General features: G+C 38.4%; 1 protein-coding gene across 2 annotated transcripts; it reads left to right on the top strand.

The window, feature by feature from the left end:
* Positions 1-6,339: 6,339 nt before the first annotated feature.
* Positions 6,340-16,158, top strand: LOC103465167 (von Willebrand factor A domain-containing protein 1). Of its 2 annotated transcripts, none has more exons than XM_008409780.2 (5): positions 6,340-6,725; positions 11,925-12,464; positions 12,916-13,194; positions 14,118-14,393; positions 15,541-16,158. In XM_008409780.2, the coding sequence occupies exons 1-5, from the start codon at positions 6,641-6,643 to the stop codon at positions 15,840-15,842; spliced, it is 1,482 nt and encodes a 493-aa protein (XP_008408002.2). In that variant the 5' UTR covers positions 6,340-6,640; the 3' UTR covers positions 15,843-16,158. The 2 variants fall into 2 exon arrangements, with proteins under 2 accessions (XP_008408002.2, XP_008408003.2); XM_008409781.2 differs by lacking the exon at positions 6,340-6,725 and adding an exon at positions 11,473-11,580.
* Positions 16,159-22,826: the final 6,668 nt, after the last annotated feature.

Below are 22,826 nucleotides of genomic sequence, written 5' to 3'. Positions count from 1 at the left end.
CGGCTTTCCTCTGCCTCTGTTCTTTATCCACCACCACAATGTCCGGTTGGTTCGCCATTACCATCTTGTCTGTCTGGATCTGGAAGTCCCACAGGATCTTAGCTCGGTCATTCTCCACCACTTTTGGGGGTATTCCCCACTTTGATCTCGGGGCTTCCAGTCCATATTCTGCACAGATGTTCCTGTACACTATGCCCGCCACTTGGTTATGTCGTTCCATGTACGCTTTCCCTGCCAGCATCTTGCACCCTGCTATTATGTGCTGGACTGTCTCAGGGGCCTCCTTGCACAACCTACACCTTGGGTCTTGTCTGGTGTGGTAGATCTGAGCCTCTCTCTCTCTCTCTCTCTCTCTCTATATATATATATATATATATATATATATATATATATATATATATACACATACATACAGCTGTTTTTGGCAATAAGCTAATGTTTTATTGTGCCTGGGAAAAGTAGCCATTTCAAAAATAATCCATGTTCCGTCGTTACCTAGCAACCCCAGCTGGGACTAGTGTGTCACCTAAGCTAAGCTCCAGCATGTTTGGTCAGCAGCGTATTAGGATTTAAAGTGACAAGAGAGCCTAAAAGGAGCTCAAAATATGCAGAACTGAGCAGATTAAACTCATCATCTAAGAGTGGTTTATTCCAAAAAAAAGTAATGAACATGTTTACTGTAGCCCATAGACTCATTTTAACCTGTTCAGGGTTAAAATAAGTAGACTCATTTTAACCCATAGACTCATTTTAACCTGTTGAGGGTTAAAATAAGTCTGCTGCAAAGATACATTTAGTGAAAGAGGACAAACGGAGAGCGTTTCTAGAAGGATCAGCCACTTCCTGCTGCTGGTCATGCTGGTGTGACCAACAGATCAAGATGGTTGATTGATTTGCTTGTTCATCACAGAGCAGATGAAAGTCAGACTGCTGAAGAGGAGACGGCGAGGTGAAGATGTACATGGTTACAGACGTAGTGAGAAGAGTCGCAGGTCGCAACAAAAGAGGAACAGTAATAAAAAAACACAGCAGGAAGCTGATAGCTGTTGTCTTTTCACCATCATCCACTTCAGGCTGAACAAAAAGGTTTGGCCAAAATGGCTTCTTTAATCCTCATCATATAGAAAAACACACAAGTTCTTCTTTTTTGTACATTTAAGTCATTGATAAACTAAAAACTTTTCACGTAAAAATATAATAAATAACTTTTCCACATGTAATGATGAGATAACCTGTATAATTATGCTGTAAAAATATGTTAGAATAAAGCTACCTGGTTAAAATAATAAAAAAATAACAGAACATTGTTTTGAAGCACGTTTGGAGTCAATTTCTGAACATCCATCCATTTTCTTTCACTCTTGTCCCTCAGTGGGGTTGGGAGGGTTGCTGGTGCCCATCTCCAGCTGACGTTCCGGGCAAGGGGTGGGGTCACCCTGGACAGGTCACTAGTCTGTCGCAGGGCAACACAGAGACACACAGGACTCACAACCATGCGCACACACACTCACACCTAGGGGCAATTTAGACAGACAAATTAACCTAACAGTCATGTTTTTGGACTGTGGGAGGAAACCGGAGTACCCGGAGAAAACCCACGCATGCACAGGGAGAACATGCAAACTCCATGCAGAAAGACCCCAGGCCGGGAATTGAACCCAGAACCTTCTTGCTGCAAGGCAACAGCTCTACCAACTGCGCCACTATGCAGCCCCAATTTCTGAACATGAACAAGGAAATAATCAAAAAATGAATCAAAACCAAATTAACAATTATATTTCATAAAAAAAATCTTAACCAAATAAATACAACACGCATTTATGAGGTTAAAGCTTGTAGATCTAAGTGAAAACAGAAACATGGAGTGATGGACTAATAATATTGAAAAAATATAATCTAGATCACGTTTATTTAAATTAATCAACTAAATGAATGAGGCCACTGAATGACAAGCAGTGGCATTCCTGACAGCATCTCAATGCTGATTAGCTGCGATTAAATCTGATTAATTGATTGGTTTCTGCTCAAACTGGACCTTTTCCTCTCTGCCAGCTCTTACACATTGATTTGAAGAAAGCCTCTCTGAAGCCTTTTCCCACCTGGAGCTGAAGAAAGTGTAATTTAGTGGCATTATATTGATCTTTTTTGTTGTTTTATGGGTGAATTTGAGGTTTTTCTCCGCAGCCTTTCCTCATATCACTGATACGTGTCAGAATATCTGTGCGATATGAGATTTTAAAACACTCAACCTGCTTATCTACATCTGCAGGTAGCTAATGGACTTCCCCTCTGTGATCAGTCAGCTGGGGATTATAATGAAAAGGTGTTGATTATAAACGCAGCAAAGAGTGAGACTGCCATTACCGAGCTCTCTGTGAACCTCAGACACTTTCGTCCTTCAGGCCTTGGGCTGAAATTCAGAGGCAGTCCACTAAAAAACTGATGATGCCTGAAGGAACATCTGACTGTTTCACATCATTTAGTTTATATGTTTTCATATTAGCATCCAAAATACGTTAAATTTGAGCCACATTTTCTCGCAGTTAAAAGTATTTTACTCACCAGAAGAATCAAGAGCCTAAAGAATTTTTTGTCCTTCAGGTAGAAACTCATTCCTTAAGACGGCAACGGTTGAGGGACTCTTTCTCCATCAAAAAACGGCAAAATACGGTTACAGATGATGTTGATTTGTGTTCATATAAGACAGAAATTAGATTAAAGTTTTATGGCACAACAGATGATCTGTAAAAGGAAAAGCACACGATCAATCAATCAATCAATCAATCAATATTTATGACCCATAAAAGGTCAATAAGAATCCAGCCAGTGGTTTCTGGATGTAAGTCAACAACAAAGCAATTGTCTTTTCCAGCAGCCATTGTGCAGTAAAACCAGCTGACCAAACATGGTTGGGAAACTTGGGATGCTAGGTAACGGAGCACTGTAACAATCGGGAGGTCTTTGAAACGACTTGTTTTCCAAACATTAATTTCTTGCCAAAAATGTCTGGATATTTCTTAAACTTATATTTTTAGTGTTTTAGAAGCAGTTGAGACCCAAAGAGAACCAAAAAGAAATAAAAGCATGCAAAATGTTAATTTTACTTAATAGCCCCCTTTAGACACAATTTAAATAGCAAAATAACAATGTCGAAACACGAAAGAAAAGCTCAACTTGAGGTAAAAAAAAAAAAAGAAAGAAAAGGAAAGTTATTTTAAAAAGGAAAAATGAAAGTTTTTTTTTTTTTTTAAAAAGATCAGTTGAATAAGATGGGCTTCACTGGGGTTGCTAGGTAACCAGCTGGTGTCTTCACTGGGATTACTAGGTAAACGGCTGGTCTTCACTGTGGTTGCTAGGTAACCGGCTGGTCTTCACTGTGGTTGCTAGGTAACCGGCTGGGCTTCACTGGGGTTGCTAGGATCAGTGCTTACTGATTAGTAACATTATATTTGGAAGGTTTTTAAAACAACTAATTTTCCAGAAAACAGGCCCTGTCTACACAACAATTTCGGGTGAAAACGGAAGAGTTGTGTTGAGTTTGTAGCCTATATTTACAAGAAACCACCAAATATTTTCTTTGACAACGGCACAGATTGAAAACGGGTTCCAGAGTGCGATGTTTCTGAAATGTACTGATGTCCCTTGTTGTGTAAACAGAGAAAACGGATCGTTTCTTCCAGAGAATCCCCAGCTCATGCATAGTATGACGCTAAACATAGCTGCTTCCTACAATCCACAGAAGAAGAAGAAACTACTCACAATGCTGGTGTTACTACAATTTGTTGTTTCCCCATCAGACACGGTTCCCTCAGCGTCTCTTCACCGCTCCGCACCGCCCAGGTGGCAAAATACATGTGTGCTTATTCAGCGATCATAACAAGCACTTGCTTGTTAAGCGCTCTTATCCAGAGAACTACGGACACCGTGAAAGCTCAAACAACGTGTTTCAGCAAAGTTATCCCACTTTTTTCCAACTGCGCTCTAATCAGACGAATATAGTGCGTGTTTTCCCCCAGTATCTGGGGGAACGGTATCTGATGGGGAAACGCGAATCGACGTGCTTTCAAGTAGAACTTTTTTTTAAAACACATGCGCACTTAGTTTAAAAAAAAAAAAAAACTAGCACCAACTAGTGGCATGGAAGAGCATTACACGTTTTCAATGTATACCGTTACTGTGTAAACAAAGATTGTAATTAGAACGTCTTCATGTAAATGATCCAACAAAACCAGAAGAAAAATTCAATTTTCGTTGGATCATTGTCGTATAAACAGGGTCTAACTTACTGCCAAAAAAACTACGGTGTGTTTTGATTTTAAGGACTTGAGCTATTTTTAGAAGCAGTTGAGTCCCAAATGGAAGTTTAAAAAAAAAGAAAATATGAACTTTCCATAATAAATCCCCTTTAAAAGTACATCCAAAACCATCAACGTGTTAAAGCTCATAAAAACATGTGCATCTTGTGTAAATGTGCATGTTTGTCTGTAAACTGAAATTCTCCTGCATAGGGACATTCCAGGCCTCCTGCTCTCACAGCTCTGGAGATGCTGCAGGTCCGGACACGCACCGGATGCCGGATGAGAACAGAGGATGAATGTTGCTGTCCTGACTAATTTCCTTTCTAATCTAGACTTGTAATGTTTCCTATCGATCCCTTTAGTTAAACTTTAAGAACTGAGCATCATAAGAGCAGCTCAGATGAGCTACATACTGTCAAAGTTCCTGATGAGATCCTTGCATTTAAAACAGGTGCAGCAAGACAAAGATGGCAACACATTAATCTAAAGTTAATAAGTTGAACCAAATCATCAACACTTTGCTAATAAAACGGATGTTTAACAACATTTTTGTCCACAACAACACAGTGATTTCTTTATGAAGATGCAGGAGTGTTGGGAGCGAATCACACTTGACTTTTTACTCATAGTTGACCTTCATGAAGCTGCTTGAACTCATTTATCTCTCACCACACAAACAAATCTTTAAAAAATTTCTGCAGAGCTGTAAAACATTTTTCTTTCTGGTGAGGAAATTACTCCCATTTATTGGTGAGTAAAGTGGCTAAAATTAAACTCAAGCCTATCACTTCAGATGCATATAATTTTTTTGTTGAAGTTTTGTTTGGCGTGAGAGTGAACGCCATGCTAAGACACCTGTTTAATATGAGCTACTCAGAAAGACGATTGAATCTTTAAATTAGACTGGGGAGGATTTTCTTTTTTTTTTTTAAATAAAAAGAAAGAAGAGAGCAATTAAAACAACAATCAACATGTCCAAGACTGGCTAATGTTTGCACAGCCAAAGGAAAATATTTGTGAGTTTAAATGCAGTTTTCAGTACATTTTCTGCTTTATTTTTTGTTTCTTGGACTCCGTTTCTTCATTTCGTGCCGCCTGGTTTTGATCCACCAGCATCAAGGGAAAACCTTTGTTAGTTTCCTCAGTCTTGAGATTTTGATCTACTTAATGCTTGCTGGGTTTTGGTAGTGGTGTCATTGTAACACCGCGACAAGCAACCCAAACAGAATAAACACAAATGAAACATGAATATTAAGTCATTCACATAATGAGCTGAAATCTTATGTTTTGCACGGGGAGAAAGATCAAGTGCTTAAAGTTAAAGTGAAGGAGGCAGCATCATGATGTGGGAGTGTTTTCCTTTAACAGGGCAGTGAATCTTCAGGTTGTTTCTGTTCCAGGAGAGAAACATCCACCTCTTCACACCTGCTTGTTCTGCAGATCTACATCTCTTTGAAAACCTTTGGCCAAAGAAATTTTACAGAAATGGATGTTGGTACCAAAAGGTGAAGCTGCTGGTTATGATGCAGCTTCTGATATTTGAAGATTTGCGACGTTTTGCAAAATGCTCAGGTTTTCAGTATGTCTGTATATCACAGTGTCTAATGAAAAATACTTTTCAAATTGAATTAGTTTGTTTATAATTTAAATTCATTTTAGATTCATTATTGATTGCTGACAATATTTTCAGGCACAGAAACACAAACTATAAGTTAAAAATTTATGCTTTCGTCTGAGTCGACCGTTCACAGATGTGGAGGTAAACCATAGTCAGCAGGTCTGAGAAAACCTTCTTTTGATTTAATTTATTTAACTGGTATGTGGAACCCTGTAATGCTGTCTGTCTTTTTCACTTTTTTGCTATTGAGGTTCAAGTTTATGGCCAAAAAAAATAATCTAGTTCAAGGATTTTTTAATTTTTTTATTTTTTTTTAGAGAGAAAATGTGCTCTGTCTCAGATTCCTGTGGAAATTGTTCCCTCAGACTTTTAATCGTTTAAACCCTGGAGTTCGTCTGCTCAGAAATGAGCGCCATGACCTTTGGATTAAAGCAAACCGGAGCTCAGAAGGAGGCGGAGAATAATCCCGTTTTGTTTCCGGGACCTGCGAATGGGGGAGGAGTGAGCCTGGAGGTGAGCTCAGTCATTAAGAGTGAAAGAGATGAAGCACTAAAGTGTCTGCGGTGCAAAAATGAGCAGAAGAAGGTCAAGTGACAAAGCTGCATGATACAGAACCGCCTGTGAGCGATGGGAAGCGAGATCCTCATCTTTATTGTCTCACTTGTCTGCTTAGGTCCTAATCAAAGTCCCGACTGCTTTTAATAGTTTTCGTGGAGAAAACAAAATGAAATGCTTTTTGGTTCGCTGTGTTTTTATCTTCGCGATGCTGCAGCGTAGCGTCAGGCAGACGGCTGCTTCACCGGACACAGGTGAGTATCCGAAACTGGAGATTAAAAAAAAAAAAAAAAAAAAAACTGAGATGGAAAAGCAAGCCTGTGATGATGGCCTGCAGAGAACACCCTGCATAAATATCCAGGTGGAAAAGTTGCTCTCTCATCTTTTACTGTGCATAATTTACAAACGGGGTTATTGCCAGTGCAGCTTTGGCTGAAAGGGAGAGAAGCAATCTCATCCCTCCAGCCGTAAAATGAAATTAACCAGGCATGCCAGAGATACAGGGGAATAGTTCAGAGCAAAGCAGATGTGTTAGAATGGCCTAGTCAAAGCCCAAACCTTCTTCAATAAGACAATCTGTGGCTTGAAATCTCATTAAGCTGGAGCTACAATCACATTCAGTAAATTGGTTCCAATAGGTTTGTTTGTGAGATTAAAGGTACATTTTGGAAATAACAACCATAATTTAAGCAGGTATTATTCATATCTTTAATTAAACCCACTATTCTTATTGGTCTGATGTAACATGCTAATGTCCTGCTTTCATTGGCTGTAAGTGAAAAATAACAGAAATAAAGACTTGAACACATTATTTTCAGTAATTTTCTAGTTGGTTGAATACAACGGGACTTTGCAAAAAAGAATGAACAAAATGTAGAAAAAATACAGTTTTAGTTGCAGTGAAAGATGTTTATGCAAAGTTTTAACACCACACGTTTCAGATTTCTATTTGCATAAAAAATAAATAATATTACTTTATTTCATTTCGAAATTATATGTTGGTTGAAATGTGACAAAATGTGAAGAAAGTTTAAAAAAATTCTATAAATCCTTGATATTAAAAGTTTACTATACTGAGATACTGAATTAGAAGACATAAAATGTTTCTCAGCTCAGCTAAACAAGCTAAAGTTTAAAAACTTGGAAGACAGGAGATCAGCGAGCAAGATAAATATTTAAAGGCTGATGACAAGCCTCCACTGAGCTTTGCATGCAATGCTGGTTAAAAATCGCCAACCTTTACGAAACAACAGATCATTTCGTCACCGTCTGGTTTGGGCAAGTTTTTACTTGGATGGTGCTGACTCAGAGCTCTAATGTTGTGCTTCACTTCATAAGTGCTAAACGGGCATTTAATTAAGGAGAACACTTTGTGATCTAATCAGTGAAATTATCTGTAATAATTATAATTACCAGAAGTCACCCCAGGATATCTCAGATGGAGAACATATTTAAAGTACTCTAAGCTTAAGTGCTTTTTACAGTCACATTCTAGACTTGAAAACCTTTGCTGTTTTTCCATAACTGCTGTTTATTATATCTCTTTTAAATATTATGATTTTGTAGTATTAAATTAGTTAAAGCTCAGACAAAGCAAAGCAAATGTATAGATGCTATTTAAAGGGGCAGTATCATGATAAGTCGACCTTTATGTCATGTTATAATGTCATTCCCTCATCAGAAACATACCTGGAGGGTTTCCATGATTCATGCGTGCTTGAGAAATCCTTTAATATCCATGGCAACCATTCACCTGTGCAAAACATCTGATTGGACCAGTACCGCCTTCAAAACAAAGCTCCTCCTCAGTTTCCAAGCCTCTGAGCTTCCCCTCACTCCTTCAGCAGCAATAGCACATCTGCTGAACTCAATGTAGGAGCTACTTCTCAGTGAAAGACTGGTAAAAAAAAAAAAAGTAAAATAAAATAAATAGCAGGAGTTTTTAAAGAGACAGAGACCTAATTTCAAGGCGTTAAGTCATGTTTATACATAACATTTTTATAACAACTGAAGGAAACATAGTTACTTGATTGTGCTATAAAATGCCACCATGTGCCTGGAAGACACCTCACTGCCCCTTTAAACCATAAAGCATGATTATAATTAAAAGTATTTGTATTATTCAAATTTAAAATGTTTGGGATTTTTAGAATGAAATAACTGGACCACTGCTTTCTCCCTTGACCTTTGTAGATAGTGTGTTTTTACATCTACATATTGACCTACAAGTAAGTGACTGCTGTGTTTTTGTTTCTGACCAGACCAGGATCGTTTCGTCACAGTCTGGTTATTTCTGTCTAAGCAACAAGGCTGCAAGTCTGCAGAAAAACATATTCTGATGCAAATCTGCTAGATATGAACGTTAATAGGAGTGGAGGGAGGCATGTTTACTCTGAGATACTATATTCAATTTACATAAAAAACTGCGATGGGCTTGGAGAGTTTCAGCTTGAAAGTAGTTTGACTCAGAACCTTACATTTCTTCCACATGAAATGAATAGACTATATTATTAATTTGTGCTTTCTTACCTTCTGCAAGGTGAGAAGTTGGAGGTGAAGTTAGTCTAAGTTGGGAAGGATGGTTTAGCATCTGTGTGTTTGATCTCAGTGCATTTTGAACGGATGCTCTGTGAGCTTCACAGGATCATTAACATATTTTTCATTCATCTTTGCTGCTGTCCTCAGTGGCAGATGGCCCTGGCACCAGATGAGGCCGGTTCTCTGGCAGATGACATCCTCACATCGCTCAGACATGAACTCATTCACCTGAACATTTCTGCAGAGGAATGTAGAGAGCAGAAAATTCCTCTGCATGCATTTTTACCAAGAAACGGGATGCATCCGATGTGTGTGTACCTCATTACCTCTGTACTTCCACTGAGGTTTCCCTTCACTAAGCCTGTTTAAAATTTTCTCCTGATGTTTCAAAAGATAGTTTATTGAGATTGATGTTGAACTGATCATTTATGGAGTTAAAACTACCAGTTAGTTTAAAACACTTTTTTTTATTTTTGTGAGTGGCCTGTCTTTTTATGTAGTGCTTTGTCGAGTCAGAGGACTCTGAAGCACTTCACGCTTCATTCACACACTAAGGTACATTGGAGCCACAGCTGCCAGGAGCAGACTGACAGAAATCAGGTTCATTGATTAACAAAATAAAATCAGTTTCTTTAGTCAGTAATAAAGTTAATTGAATCCGAAGCATAAATTAAACCTTTTCTGGAGAATTTGAAATGCTTTTAAAGAAGAAAGGAATCAATCAATCAATCAAATTTTATTTGTATAGCACATTTTAGCAGCAAGGCATTTCAAGGTGCTTTACATAATTAAAGAAAAAAGAAAAACAGTATGTGACATTAATAAATAGATGAAAAGTAAAGATAAAAACGTTAAAAACATCGAAGACATCAAAACCCGCACACTAATCCTAATTTAACCATAAGCAACTCTAAATAAGTGGGTTTTAAATTGAGATTTAAAAGCACTGAGTGTTTCAGCTGTTTTACAGTTTTCTGGAAGTTTGTTCCAAATCTTTGCAAATCTTTAAAGGAAGATTTATTTCAGTGTTTGGATATTTCTCAAAATGAATAAACATAAAATAAGTTTTATAAAGATAATGGGGAGGCATATTACATGTGATAACAAAGCTTACATGTCTACCTACAGCTATGAAAATAACTTTAGCTGGTTTATTGGGTGATTTGATTCTGTTTGAAATGTTCAAGATCATGACATTATCACCCAGGATTTAAAAATACACTAAAATGTCATGTTTATAATCTGGTTTAATTTCACTTGACATAAGTATAGTGTATATAGTATATAGTACAGTAAGGCACAATAGTTATATGCCCCAAATCATTTATACCGCTGTAGATTTGAATACAGTATGTAAACATCTGGTTTCAACTGAGTCTGAATTGATTTGAGAAAATGTACTAAATACAACAAAATATAACTTTTACTAAAAAAAAACCAGTGCTGTGACTTTTAAATGACGGGCTGAGACAGAGAGACCTGGATCTGTATTAAAATCTCACAAAACTGTGATTTGCTGCATAAAAGTCCCTGCCAGGCATTTCTCCCCCTCGATATTTAGTTTCCCTCCACTTTTATGTGATAAATTGACTTTTCTAATCAAATCCCTTGCTTCCTCATTACTGTAGAGCAAAATATTGCTTGTAGCAACATTAAATTCAAATTAACTCCAGTATTTTCTGATGTGTTGATAATCGTGGCTCATATTCCTGTTGATGCATCTCATTGTTATATGAATCCCTCCTTGGGGACCGTAACTGCACCTCTGAAAGTAATAAGACCAGCCATTATTCTGATTCTAAATCTGTTCAGTTTCTTATATATATATAATTGTAATGCTATATCTTATTATTCCTGCTAGTATGTGGTATAATGAGGAGGAACGACACCTCATTAGTTGCCACTTTAAAAAAAACATTTCCATGTAGTGTAAACAGGAGTGACTGTATCTTCATCCAGCTTTTACAGTTCAGTGTGTTGTTGCTTCTTCAAAGCCAATATTCTTTATAGTTTTAGACAGATTGAAGAATAATAGTAGGTATGTCCCATTTTGACTCAAACTAAAATAACTATTGGATAAATTATCCTAATCTTGGTTCAGTCGTCTTCTGACTCAGCTTGCTGTAAGTTTCATTCATGCTGGAATAATGTTTTTTGGGGGGGTCAAAAGTTACTAAAACATTAAATATGTAAATATCAGTTTTGTAAGTTACTTTTAAAAAATAAACTTTTAATCTTTTAATCAAAAATCTAATTTTACACATTTTTATACTTCCATTTTGGTCTCAGCTGCTTCTAAAAACAAACCAAGCACTTAAAAAAAACCACATAGTTGTTTTTTAGGGCAACAAGTTAATGTTTGTTGGAGTCTGAAAATGAACCATTTCAAAACTTTAGTCCCATTCCACTGGCACTGCACCGTTACCTAGCAACCCCAGCCAGCCCAGCCCCGTTACCTAGCAACCCATGGGAAACTCCAGAATGTGACCAGCTGGTTTGAAGGCTGTATGCTCTGTTCAGTGACTGCTGGAAAAGACAAGTGTTTTGAAGCCTCTTCCTGCATTCTTGTTGGTTGTTCAGATCTTGTTTCTGCTTTTCAAAGATATACTGTTGTATAATTGTGTGTCTGTCGGCAGCCATTTTCACTTGTGAGTGTAAGTGTTGAGTTGGGTGGCATGGCCAGTAGAAGTTTATTAGGATTTAAAGTGACAAGAGGCCCTGAAACAGCTCAAAATAGGCAGAACTGACCAGACTAAAATATCATTGCCTAACAATGAACTTGTGTAGAAAAAAATTTAATTGACATGTTTTGTTTATCCCATAGACCTATCCTAACCTGTTCAAGAAAGCATAATAGGATAGCTTTAAGTCTGAAATGTTATTATTTAAATGATCTTATTTTCTGCCCTCCTCAGAGTTGAACTGCTGTGAAGGGGACATTCTCCTGTTGCTGGACTCCTCTGGAAGCGTGACCACTTCTGAGTTCTCTAGCTTTTTGACCTTCACCGCCAGCCTCCTCCACCCGTTTACCCTGGGCCGGGGCCACGTCAGGGTGGCTCTGCTGCTGGTGGGCACCACCCCTCACCTGGAGTTCAGCCTGGACGTCCACAGCAACCAGGAGAGTCTGCTGAGAGCCCTGCAGAGTGTCAACCAGCAGCAGGGAGACACCAACACGAAGGCCGCCATAGAGGTGGCACAGCGGCTGCTGTCGGACACAGACGGGGACGTGCCCAAGGTGCTGCTGTGGCTGACGGACGGAGTCCAGACTGGAGACGTGGAGGAGGCAATGTCTGAGCTGAAGGCTCGGGGAGTTTATGTGTTAATTGTTTATACGATTCATGGCAACCACCGGGTGTTACAGCGCGTGGCGACGCCTCCGCTGGAGTCACACCTGTACTCTGTGGACATGGAAAGCATCGACATCATCACAGACGACCTGAGGGAGGCCATCATCAGTATGTGTGTGTGTGTTTTTAAATGTGTAATTAACTACAAATGATTAGCCTGGTAAAAGAAAAAAAAAACAGCCCCTCATCAGATGCTATTTGCTCCGAACAGACGGTATGGGCTCTCAGAGTCGGAGGCATGGACTCTGTTGAAGTTTTAAATGTGTCCCATTATTTGGAAGTGTGGCCAACATGGCCTGAATGGCTTCATTCACTTCTTCCCCTGCCATTTCCAAAACTACAGGCAGACTCCAATTACAAAACGATGCAGAAAATAAACGTCATTGTTCAAAACTTCTCCTGTTTGCTGATTGAGAAATTCAACTTAATGGGAGAAATCCCAGACCAAGAGAGATTAGAATCAAGCAAAATTGTGTAGAAAGGCAAAACTCAGGCTAATAAATGAAACATATGGTTAGAAAGTACATTCTATTGTCTTCACATCTTTTTTTTTCTGTAGAAATCATTCGTGCAGAACGACTGAGCGTGGGTCGCTTGACTTCCCATAGTGCAGTGCTGCAGTGGCGTCCTGTTCTGGCTGATGACAGCGGTCACTATGAGCTGAGCTATAAAGCTGTGGATGATCAACGCTCTGAGAAAACCACAGTTCTCCCCAGCAGCTCCAGCCAGGCAGAGCTGACCCAGCTGCAGCCCGACACGACGTACACGGCCTCCCTCCGGCCCGAGTCCAACCAGCGGCTGCACAGCACACTGTCTGTGCAGTTCACTACGCTCCCTGGTAAAAATCACATGTCCGCTTTTTATTATTTACTCTTCCTTCTCCTTTACTAACCATAGAAAAGACAGAGGAGTAATGTGTTTTTTAAAATATATATCAAGTTTTTGCGATGTGAAACATACATGAATTATGGAATAATAAGAATATGTGTGTGTAGCAGATTACTGGACAAAGAAAAACACACATAATGATATCAATAAAACAAAACAAACAACAAAACAGCAATGCAACAAACAATTACGTAAAATCACCATATACGCTTTATAATGCCTGTCTATAAAGGCATGGGTGACACATTAAGAGACAGACTGCATTTGGATCAATCTCATACTGAATGAAATGGCTCAAAAACTGCTGCAAGAGACTTCAAAATTTATTAATGAATTCATGTCTCCACATGGAGGATCTCATTAAGTTCAGATTACCACATTTTGAAAGGGGAAACTTTATCCGATTTCTACAATTTTAAGCTTATTTTTTTGGCTATTACCATTCCATCGATACATCGCAGTCATTTGCATAGAGATGTTTCAGTTCATAATTGAAGCAGAATATTAAAATAAAACAATATTTTATTTTTGAAAACCAGTTGAAAATGTCTCACTTATACTGGTAGAGTTTGAGACAAGGGGTCATGAGTAAAGTCTTAAACGCAACTATTTCTGCATCGCTCTCTTTAAAAATGTTTTTCACACTCAATTTATCCCAATTTACACTTTAACTTTAGCATCTAGATGAAAAACTCTCTGGGCCACTCAAATTAAATAATTGACTTTGAGTCTAATTAAGACAGATTTAGCCTAATCAAGAACTTTTGGCCTAATTTGCATTTATTAAATTAACTGAAATTACAGCAAACATCTTAACTGTGAATCAAGAGGTTGGTTTAAAATCAGCATGTTGTTTTTCATCATTTCATTTAGATGTTTTAAGTCCAGCAGAGGTCACCTTGTCGGACCCTGGTCCCCGTCAGGTCCGTGTCAGCTGGGGCCCGTTGCAGCCGGACCGAGTGCAGCGATACACTCTGGAGTACGGAGCGATTCCAAGCGGTCGCGTTCACACTGTGGATGTAAGCAACCAGAAAAGCTCTGTGTTCCTGAGGAACCTGGAACCAGGCACTCGGTACCTGATCACAGTGAGCGCTCTGCACCGCGATGGAAAGGAGGCGGCCATGTCTGTGAGAGCCTGCACTCAGGAAGGTTGGTGCATCAGGATCAGCTCCTGCTTCAATGTCAGTGTCGATTTATTTATATAGCAAACAACAAATGTTGTTTCATAGAATAAAAATGGATCTTGATATAAAAGCAGTACGGACATGATGAACACAAATTGCAAAACTCTGGTCACCTCTGACTTTTATCTTAAATCTAGGAATATATCAGGGTATTGGTTCAACTCAGGATAATGTTGCAACATTTGTTACATTTTCAGCTGGTGTGGTTCACTGTCACACTGCATTGTGTCAAATCAAACAATTGAAAAAACTGTTCCCCTCCTCGCCTGTGGTGTCGCTGCACCAAGAACCAATAAATGAAACGACACAAAACCCTCCAAAAAAAGATATGAGCGTAACTTCCTTCTTCACAAAATGAAAACAAAAATGGAGTGTCGTCAGATTTCAGTGATGGAGGGTTTCTCTTCTGTCCTTGGTCAAATCCACAAACCATTTCATTGTCCCGCTGATGTAGGACTCTTGCGTTTGTTTTGGTTGTATTTACCCAGCATGCCTTGAGGTATAGTCAGCTTCCTGAATCTGGACTGGTCTCCAATCCATTCAAACCGGGCCAGAGTTCATATTAATCATGTTCACCTGAGACAAAGGTTTTTAGGCGGACCAGAGTTTGTTTTTCTAGTCCATAACGGAGTTTGATTGCGCATTGATGTCTTTCCAAATAAACTGGACTTTCTATACAATCAAACCAGAGTTTGTTTAAAGTGGACTAAACACTGCTGGTGTGAACACACCCTATGAGAAAAATGGTTGGTTGAGCGAAGTGCTCTTACTAGGTTGTGGATGTTAAGAATGCAGAAATATGATGGAGTTAAGCTTTTTAAATGATAAAAGTAAGCAATTAAATCTTGAAATAAATCCTAGAAGCCAGAATCAGAGACATGAGTTCTTGGTTTTTAGTACCTGTTAAAAGACAAGTTGTTGAATTTTGGATGATTTGTAGGTGATGAAGAGATGATTTAGAAGTTCTAGCCCGGGGTACAAAGCCAACCCAGAGATAATAACAGTGACTCACAGTTAATTGTGGAATTTTGTCAAATTTAAAGTGTTTTATATATTTGTTGAAGCCGTTTTCCCTGCATTACAGAAACTGGTGTGTGTTTGTTTTTCTGCAGAAGCTAGGCCCGCCCTGACTGACCTCCGGCTGACCCTCACAGATCGGCTGGAAGGGAATGAGGTTCAAGCGTCCTGGCAGACCAACACAGAAGGACTGAAAGGTTACTGGGTCAGCTGGGAGAGAAAAGGTTCCCAGAACTCCCAGTCAGAACGCTCCCTCTCCACCGCTTACCTTCCCCCTTCGCCGCCTTCAGTCCGACTTGCCTACCTCGCTCCGAACAGCCAGGTGTGTGTGTCTCCGGTCTACAGCTCGGGTCGAGGAGATGGGATCTGCTGCACTGCCAAGACAAACGGCGGGTAGATGGCCTGACAGGATCCTTTCATCTAATTACTGCAATTATATTCATAAAGCTTCAGGTTCTTATTGGAGTCTCACTGTCTCTGTGGAGTATTCCAGTCTGTGTGGATGAACACTGGGGAGTCAAACCGAGTATCTTACAACACTGCAGATACATCCTAGTCTGTTATCTTATTTCCTGAGGTTCGTTTTATTTGTGTACAGAAGATTTAGAGCAAAACTCAGTCATGAAGATACTTTAATATTAGTGCAAACTGTCTCTTGTTTGTACCATCACTTACTTCATGTAAATAAATGAAAACCTGGAACAAACACAATCCTTAAGCTTCTAACATTTCTGTGATTTTAGCTATGATCTCCACTTCCTACATTTATTTTGCTGCTCCGGTTTTCTTAGAATTGCTTTAAGAGAATTAATCCCTTCGTTTAATTCCTTGTCTAATTAGTAAAATTTTCTCTAAAACATCCAATAGAAACACTTCTTCATAATCAAATTGAACCAGTGTTTATTAGGGCTAATTATTGATCAATTAATTCACATTTATGTAAAGCACATCACTTATGCTAACTTCATGTCAACTCGTTTTCTTTTTTCTTACACATTTATCGCCATCTAGCGGCTGGATCAAGTACAGTTGTGGTAAAAAGAAAGCACACCCCGAGTCAAAATCATCCATTTTTTAAACAATTCACAAAACTATTCAAGTCTCAGTTTAAATCCATAACTTCAAACATGTTGATATTTAAAACTTAAAAGCAAAAATGCACATCCCAAAAATTTCTACAAAATACAGAACCATTTAATAAATTAGAATATTATTAAAATATTTTCTCAGTAACTCAGTTCAATAAGTCAAACACATTACAAAGACTAATTACAGACAGATTGATGTGTTCAACTCTATTTTAGTCAGTTTTACATTAATGAAAACAGGACAAAAAGGACCAGTCAGAAAAATATGAAGAAAAAAAAAACATTTTAATACAGAAAATATGAGCTTCATAAAAAGCATGTTTAATACCTGCTTAAATGTTATGTTTAACAGATACTTTTAATCAGACCAATCAGCCTCATTGGACCGTTTATTGTAATTGATTTAATTTGACTTTATGTTAGCAGCGTACTCTCCTATCAGACTGAATCCATATTACATTCAAGTCTGAGTAATGAGGCACCCGACGATCCCACCGGTGGAATCACTTTTCACGTGTTTTATAGCTCTCCTGTATGGAGCAACAACCGGTACAAGTGACTCTTTTTTTTTTTTTTTACTTTTTCGCTAAAGGTGGGTTTAACCCTTTTCCTGCTGGAGTTCCTGTTGGAGTTGACAAGTAAAAATTGCCAGGCGGATATTTGAGAGATAGGTGTAAAAGGGACACCTAACCCTTCGAAAATTACCCCACATACAAGTTTTGCCCAAAATGTTATGGTTTTACCGTTATTTAAAAACAGCTGACAAGATTTAAAGATCCTGGACCTTTAAATTTCGCCTTATAAAACACACTAGTAAACAACAACTTAGTTGCGCCGACCAGACATGTTGGCGCAACTATGTTGCGCTCAGGGCCGGCCCAAGGCAAAGCAAACTAAGCAGCTGCTTAGGGACCAAGGGCCACTAAGGGGCCCCCTCAGTGGAGCTGATTTTTTTTTTAGTAATCATTTCTGTCATTATAATATCAAAAACACACAATTTCACTATGAAGTGATATGTTTTTACAATAAAACATATTTAATAATGTATGTAGAAATTAATATTTTATTGATAAAAAGAAAAAAATAATTTCTATTGGGCCCCCTGCTGGCCGCGGTAGGTACCGCACGCTTCGTCGGTATCATGAGCTGCAACGTGCAGCTCGTGATACCGACGCTCTGGAGTACGGAGCGATTCCAAGCGGAAATCTTGGAACTTCTAACGTCCAAAGCTTCGGTTAGAAGTTAAGTTAGCAAAACAATGTCTCAAAAAAGGACTTATCCTTCAGAGAGGGAGAAAAGAAAGAGGAAGAATAGAAAAAAGCCAATATAAAGGTTTGTTTTAATGTGCCTTGGTAATGTAATGTAATTTAAAATATTTGTAAAGCTGCTAGCTTGATAGCGACCTGGAACGGTCCAGTTCAACAGCCAAACATTTATGCTACACCTTTTGTATTTATGTGAAACTAAGTTTACACTTTAAATGAGTGGATTCTCCTGCTTGGCTCTATATATTTCTGAGGTATTTTTGGCTTCAAAACGCCGTGTTTGATAACGTTTGATAATAATTACAACTTCTCAATGTTTGACATTGTCTAGCAAAAGGTTTTTACGTCAGGCTACATAGCTGCTACATCGATGAGCTGCTCTATGCTGTAGTTGGGGATATGTTGTTTGCTGCTGAGCATAATCATTTTGTGGCTAAAACAAACATTGTTTTTACATAAACTTCTAAGTTATGTGAAACTTCTGTTAAAATCATTTGAAGGCTCAAAGTCAGTCTGGTACCGGTACCGGTCCACATTCTCAGGGGAGAAAGACTCTCCTGGTAAAAACTAAATTTTTAGCTATTGGAGTTACGTTTAAGAGAAATGTATTTAATCATAGAATGTCATGAATATGTGTGTAGGGCTGCACCGATTGCAGTTTTCTGGCCGATCGCCGATTACCGATCTTTAAGAAGCCTAACCTGCCGATTTTTTTGTCTGAAATGTTGCGAAATATAGCAAGAAAGTTACAGAGTAACCTCATTGGTAACAGTGGGGTGAATATTTTTAACAGTAAACGTGCAGACCTGACCTTGTTGATCTGTCAGTCAAACCTCTCACTGCAGATCAGAAGAGGACAGAGGCTGATTTATAGACCTTGGCTGACAAAGATAAGATTAGGGGATAAGATGGGCTTCATGTGTAAGTATCGGCCAATCACAATCCCCCAAAATTAAGGAAATCGGTGCCCAGAAATCAACTGGTCAATAAATCAGTTGGCCAATAAATGTAACCTATATGATACATAATGTAAACAGCACTGCCAGACATGCAATAAGTTTATAGCAGGTATGTGAATGATCTAATGATAGGACTGCTGATTGCAGCCGGTCCACATTGTTAGTATAACTAGAGGGCCCCAAAACCAAATTTCGCTTAAGGCCCCATGGAGGCTTGGGCCGGTGTTCTGACTATCTGTCACACCCGTCAATCCAGCATACCCTATAGTAATGAGCATGCGCACATCGATGTTACGTCAGATACTGCTTACTCAGATTTCTTATAAATCTGTCATACCTGCGTGTTATGTTTCTCAGACGTTTACGGTAAATTTTATTTAATTAAGCTGCTATGTTAATCAAACATATTAACATAAATGACTTTTGCTGTTTCCAATATCGTTACCATACTCTAAACAAGACATTAGTCCCGTTTACCGTCACTATTACTACAAATACTGTTTGACTACAAATTTGGTCTCCCACAGAATATTTTGTCCCTATAGCTAATCTACCTTTTTAATATTTCAATATTTCTTTAGAAAACTGCACGAAATATGTCCTAAAAATAGCACATGAATAACGCTCTATGATCACCGAAGCTGTTAGGCAACAAGCAGAACAACACCTCTTTCTGGACACTGCGTGGAAATAACTACATTTTTCTTATTTTCTTTTTTTTTATTTACCGTAAACTTCCGAGAATTAAAACACACAAAATGAAACATCTACAGGTATGACAGATTTATAAGAAACGTAACATCGATGTTACAAAGATCACTCGAGCATAAGCTCATTACCTTCCCAATCTTCCTCATTCGTTTCTGGAAGCTAAAATCAAAGAAGTGGGGGAGGGTTTCTTCACACACCCTGGGTGAGAGCTTTTGGTAACTGGTAAAAGTAGCATGTTTCATTGTGATTCTTTACTATATAGCAGAATTGATATTTTATCGCTTTAGAGCGAAGAATGTTCAGTTTTGAAAGCGTAGGGAATCATCTAACTCTGTTTTTGTCTTTGATTTGTGCGTAATTTCATCAGGATGTCTCGCTTGGAGTCAAAGAAAGAGCATTCAGTTTATTATTATATATTATCCTATGCACAATGGTACATTTTGCATATAAATGGGGTATATGTCATGACCAAAGTTTATGTTATACATAGAAAGTGTCATTCAATGTTAATCAGCCATTTACTTTGAACAGATTCACAGTTATGATGTGAAAACATATTTGGCACAGATATTTATAAATGTGCCAAAATTACCTCTGCGAAAATTTGCGCGTGGGAAATTTCTCACTAACACCTTTCTAAAATAAATATGTTTCAACTGATAAGAGTCCAAATTTGGTGAACTCTTACACAATATGTAGATTTAAAAGTCTAAACTACTTTTTTGTGTTAAAAATAATATTTTCGTAGTGTTTTGCAATATTTATTTATAAAAAAATTTTTGGTGAGGTTCAAAAAAATTCTAATTTATTGTTTTTTATGACTAATAATTTATACAGGGTAAAAGCTATAATAGTGCTGACACCAGGAAACCATTTTTTGATGTCTTACCGACTGTGGCTCTGTGGCTAGAGTAGTCATCTTGTGATCGGAAGTTTGTAGGTTTGATTCCAGCTCCTCCTGCCATGTGTCAATGCCCCCCTGGGCATGGCACTTAACCCCAAATTGCTGCATATCGGTGTATACTGTAAATGGGTGAATGTGACTCTAGTGTAAAGTGCTTTGAGTGGTCAAAATGATTGGATAAAGTGCTATATAAGTTCAGTCCATTTACCTTTACAGAGGTACCAAAAGTTTGCACTTTAATCTGACAACAATGAGGCTATTGTTGATTTATTTTTGTATGTTTTTGTCAGGTGCCAATTTAAAGGCAGATTTGAAGGGAACTCACTGTTTCACAGCAGTTTTCTGGAAGTTTATTCCAGATTTGTGATGCATAGAAGCTGACTGCTGCTTCTCCAGTGTTTGATTCTGGCTCTGATTCTGCAGAGCAGACTGGAAGTTGGTGTATATTTTTAAGTAAATTGCTAGATTTTGGAGAGAAGTTGTCGGTATTTGTTCTGCGTATGTGCTGGGCTTGGTGTGTGAAGGTCCGTACTTCCTTCAGAATGATGGCACAAGGAGTAAAGATGCACAGGAAGGACATTTTCCTTAGGGGAGTTATTGATTAATCTCTTGTGGTTAATTGACACACACCTTAATTTCCCAGAAAAAAATTGTGATGCTGGGTGCTCATCACTTTGTTCTTCTGTTTTTCATTTCTCACTCTGAACAACAGATTCCCATCTCTCAGGATCTTGGCAAATGTCAGTTCTCCAAACTTCTTTTTTAATTCTCTCGACAGAGCTAACGGACTGAGTTGAATACCTTCATCCTCCTTCCTAAATTTTATTAGTTTAGATTCCTCCTTAATTATCCTCTTTCAAGCTACATTATTTTCATCCAAACTATTTCCTTCAAGACTCCATTTTAGGGTTGCCACCTTTCAGAAATCAAAATAAGGGACGCACACCACGGCGCATCGGCCTACTCTCACGGGGAGGGACATGCGCTGCAGTGATGGACGTTATTTTACGGCGCTGTTTTTTGTCTATAAAAAGTGATCCATAGAGGTCGGTTTGAGCATCCCAAAATTGTATTCCAGAGTATTGTACCTTAAATATGTTTTAATCAATTAAAAAGTATTTGGTAAACTACCGAAATACTGAGTAACTGATCATAACACCTTATTATTCATATCCTCAGACACCCAAAACTATAAGTTATGTGAACATTCTGGTATTTTACAGAGTACTACCAAAATATTTATAGAAATAAGGAGTTAGGTTTGGAGGATGGCTCAAGACCAAATTTACCAAAGGGGCCAGGATAGTAAGGTAAGGTAATTTTATTTATATTGCACATTTTCAGCAACTAGGTCATTCAAAGTGCTTGACATGATTTAAAAGAAAATACAGACAAAATAAGCCCAAAAAAAGAGGAAATGACTAGAGATGTGCCGATCAGCTATTTTCCTGCCGATACCAATACCGATCCACCCATGAGGGCCGATCGCCGATACCGATCGCCGATACCGATCACATAATTTTTTCTTTTTTTAATCTTAAACACTACCGGTTACATTATGTGGAAAAAGGAACCATGAATTCACCTTAATTTAGACAAAAATTAGTTTTTAATAACTTTTTTCAAGAAGAAAACTAAACAAAACAGGCATTGTGCAAATTGTACTGCTATCAGTAATACTATCTTTAACAGACTGATAACATATGAAGGACCATCAAGGTTATTTTGGCAAAGAGCCAAAATAAAACCTCTCAACATTGCCAAACAAATTCAAGTATAAAACTTAACATTCAAAGGCAAATACAGGATCCATTACAATAAACAATCCTGAGTTACTGAATGAACACTTCCTGATAGCATGGCGGCTAGCTGTTTACTGCTAGCTCTGAGTGGCTGTTTCTGACTGAGCGGAGTAATTATGCAGAGCAGGGAGGAGATAGATTATTTTTTAGAGATTATCTGTCTCATGTTAGGACAGCGAAAGTTTTAATACGTATGTAAAATGTATTTTTTCAAGTTTGATGCTGCAGCTTTAAATAGAGGTTCGGTGTGAGAGTCACTACCAGGTGGAGTAGAAGCGGCTCCGTCTGTGAAATATTACTACCTGTAGCGCGCGGTGCGGCGGCGGTTCAACAGCGAGAGCAGAACCAGCGACTTACATCGCATCTCAAGGACTTAAATTATTTGGCGGGTTATTTCTTTAGCTTTCTGACCGTCATGCTAATCTGGGTGAGTGTTTGTAGCTGCGCCCTGTTTTACCTGCTATCTGATCCTCGATGTAGCCAAACTCCATCAAGTATGGCATTGTTTTTATGCCATATTAGATTCGTCGTGTTGATGCATTTTGACGTTCAATTTTCTGCTGCAACACGCAAACTTCCCCATTCACTCAGTGCGTTATAGTTCCACATCGCTAAGGATTTGTTGCTGCGCGTTTGCTCAGAGTGAAGGAAA

The sequence above is a fragment of the Poecilia reticulata genome, chromosome 5 (genome assembly GCF_904066995.2).
Source record: "Poecilia reticulata chromosome 5, P_reticulata-male-v2, whole genome shotgun sequence".
Taxonomy (NCBI): Eukaryota; Metazoa; Chordata; class Actinopteri; order Cyprinodontiformes; family Poeciliidae; genus Poecilia; species Poecilia reticulata.
This window is presented reverse-complemented; position numbering and strand designations above follow the sequence as displayed.

What these genes read in the sequence shown, in the direction of transcription:
- LOC103465167 (XM_008409780.2), top strand. Translation starts at nt 6,641, where the DNA reads ATGAAATGCTTTTTGGTTCGCTGTGTTTTTATCTTCGCGATGCTGCAG. An exon ending in GGCTGCTTCACCGGACACAG is followed by an intron (nt 6,726 to 11,924) that starts GTGAGTATCCGA and finishes TGCCCTCCTCAG; the next exon opens with AGTTGAACTGCTGTGAAGGG. An exon ending in GAGAGCCTGCACTCAGGAAG is followed by an intron (nt 14,394 to 15,540) that starts GTTGGTGCATCA and finishes GTTTTTCTGCAG; the next exon opens with AAGCTAGGCCCGCCCTGACT.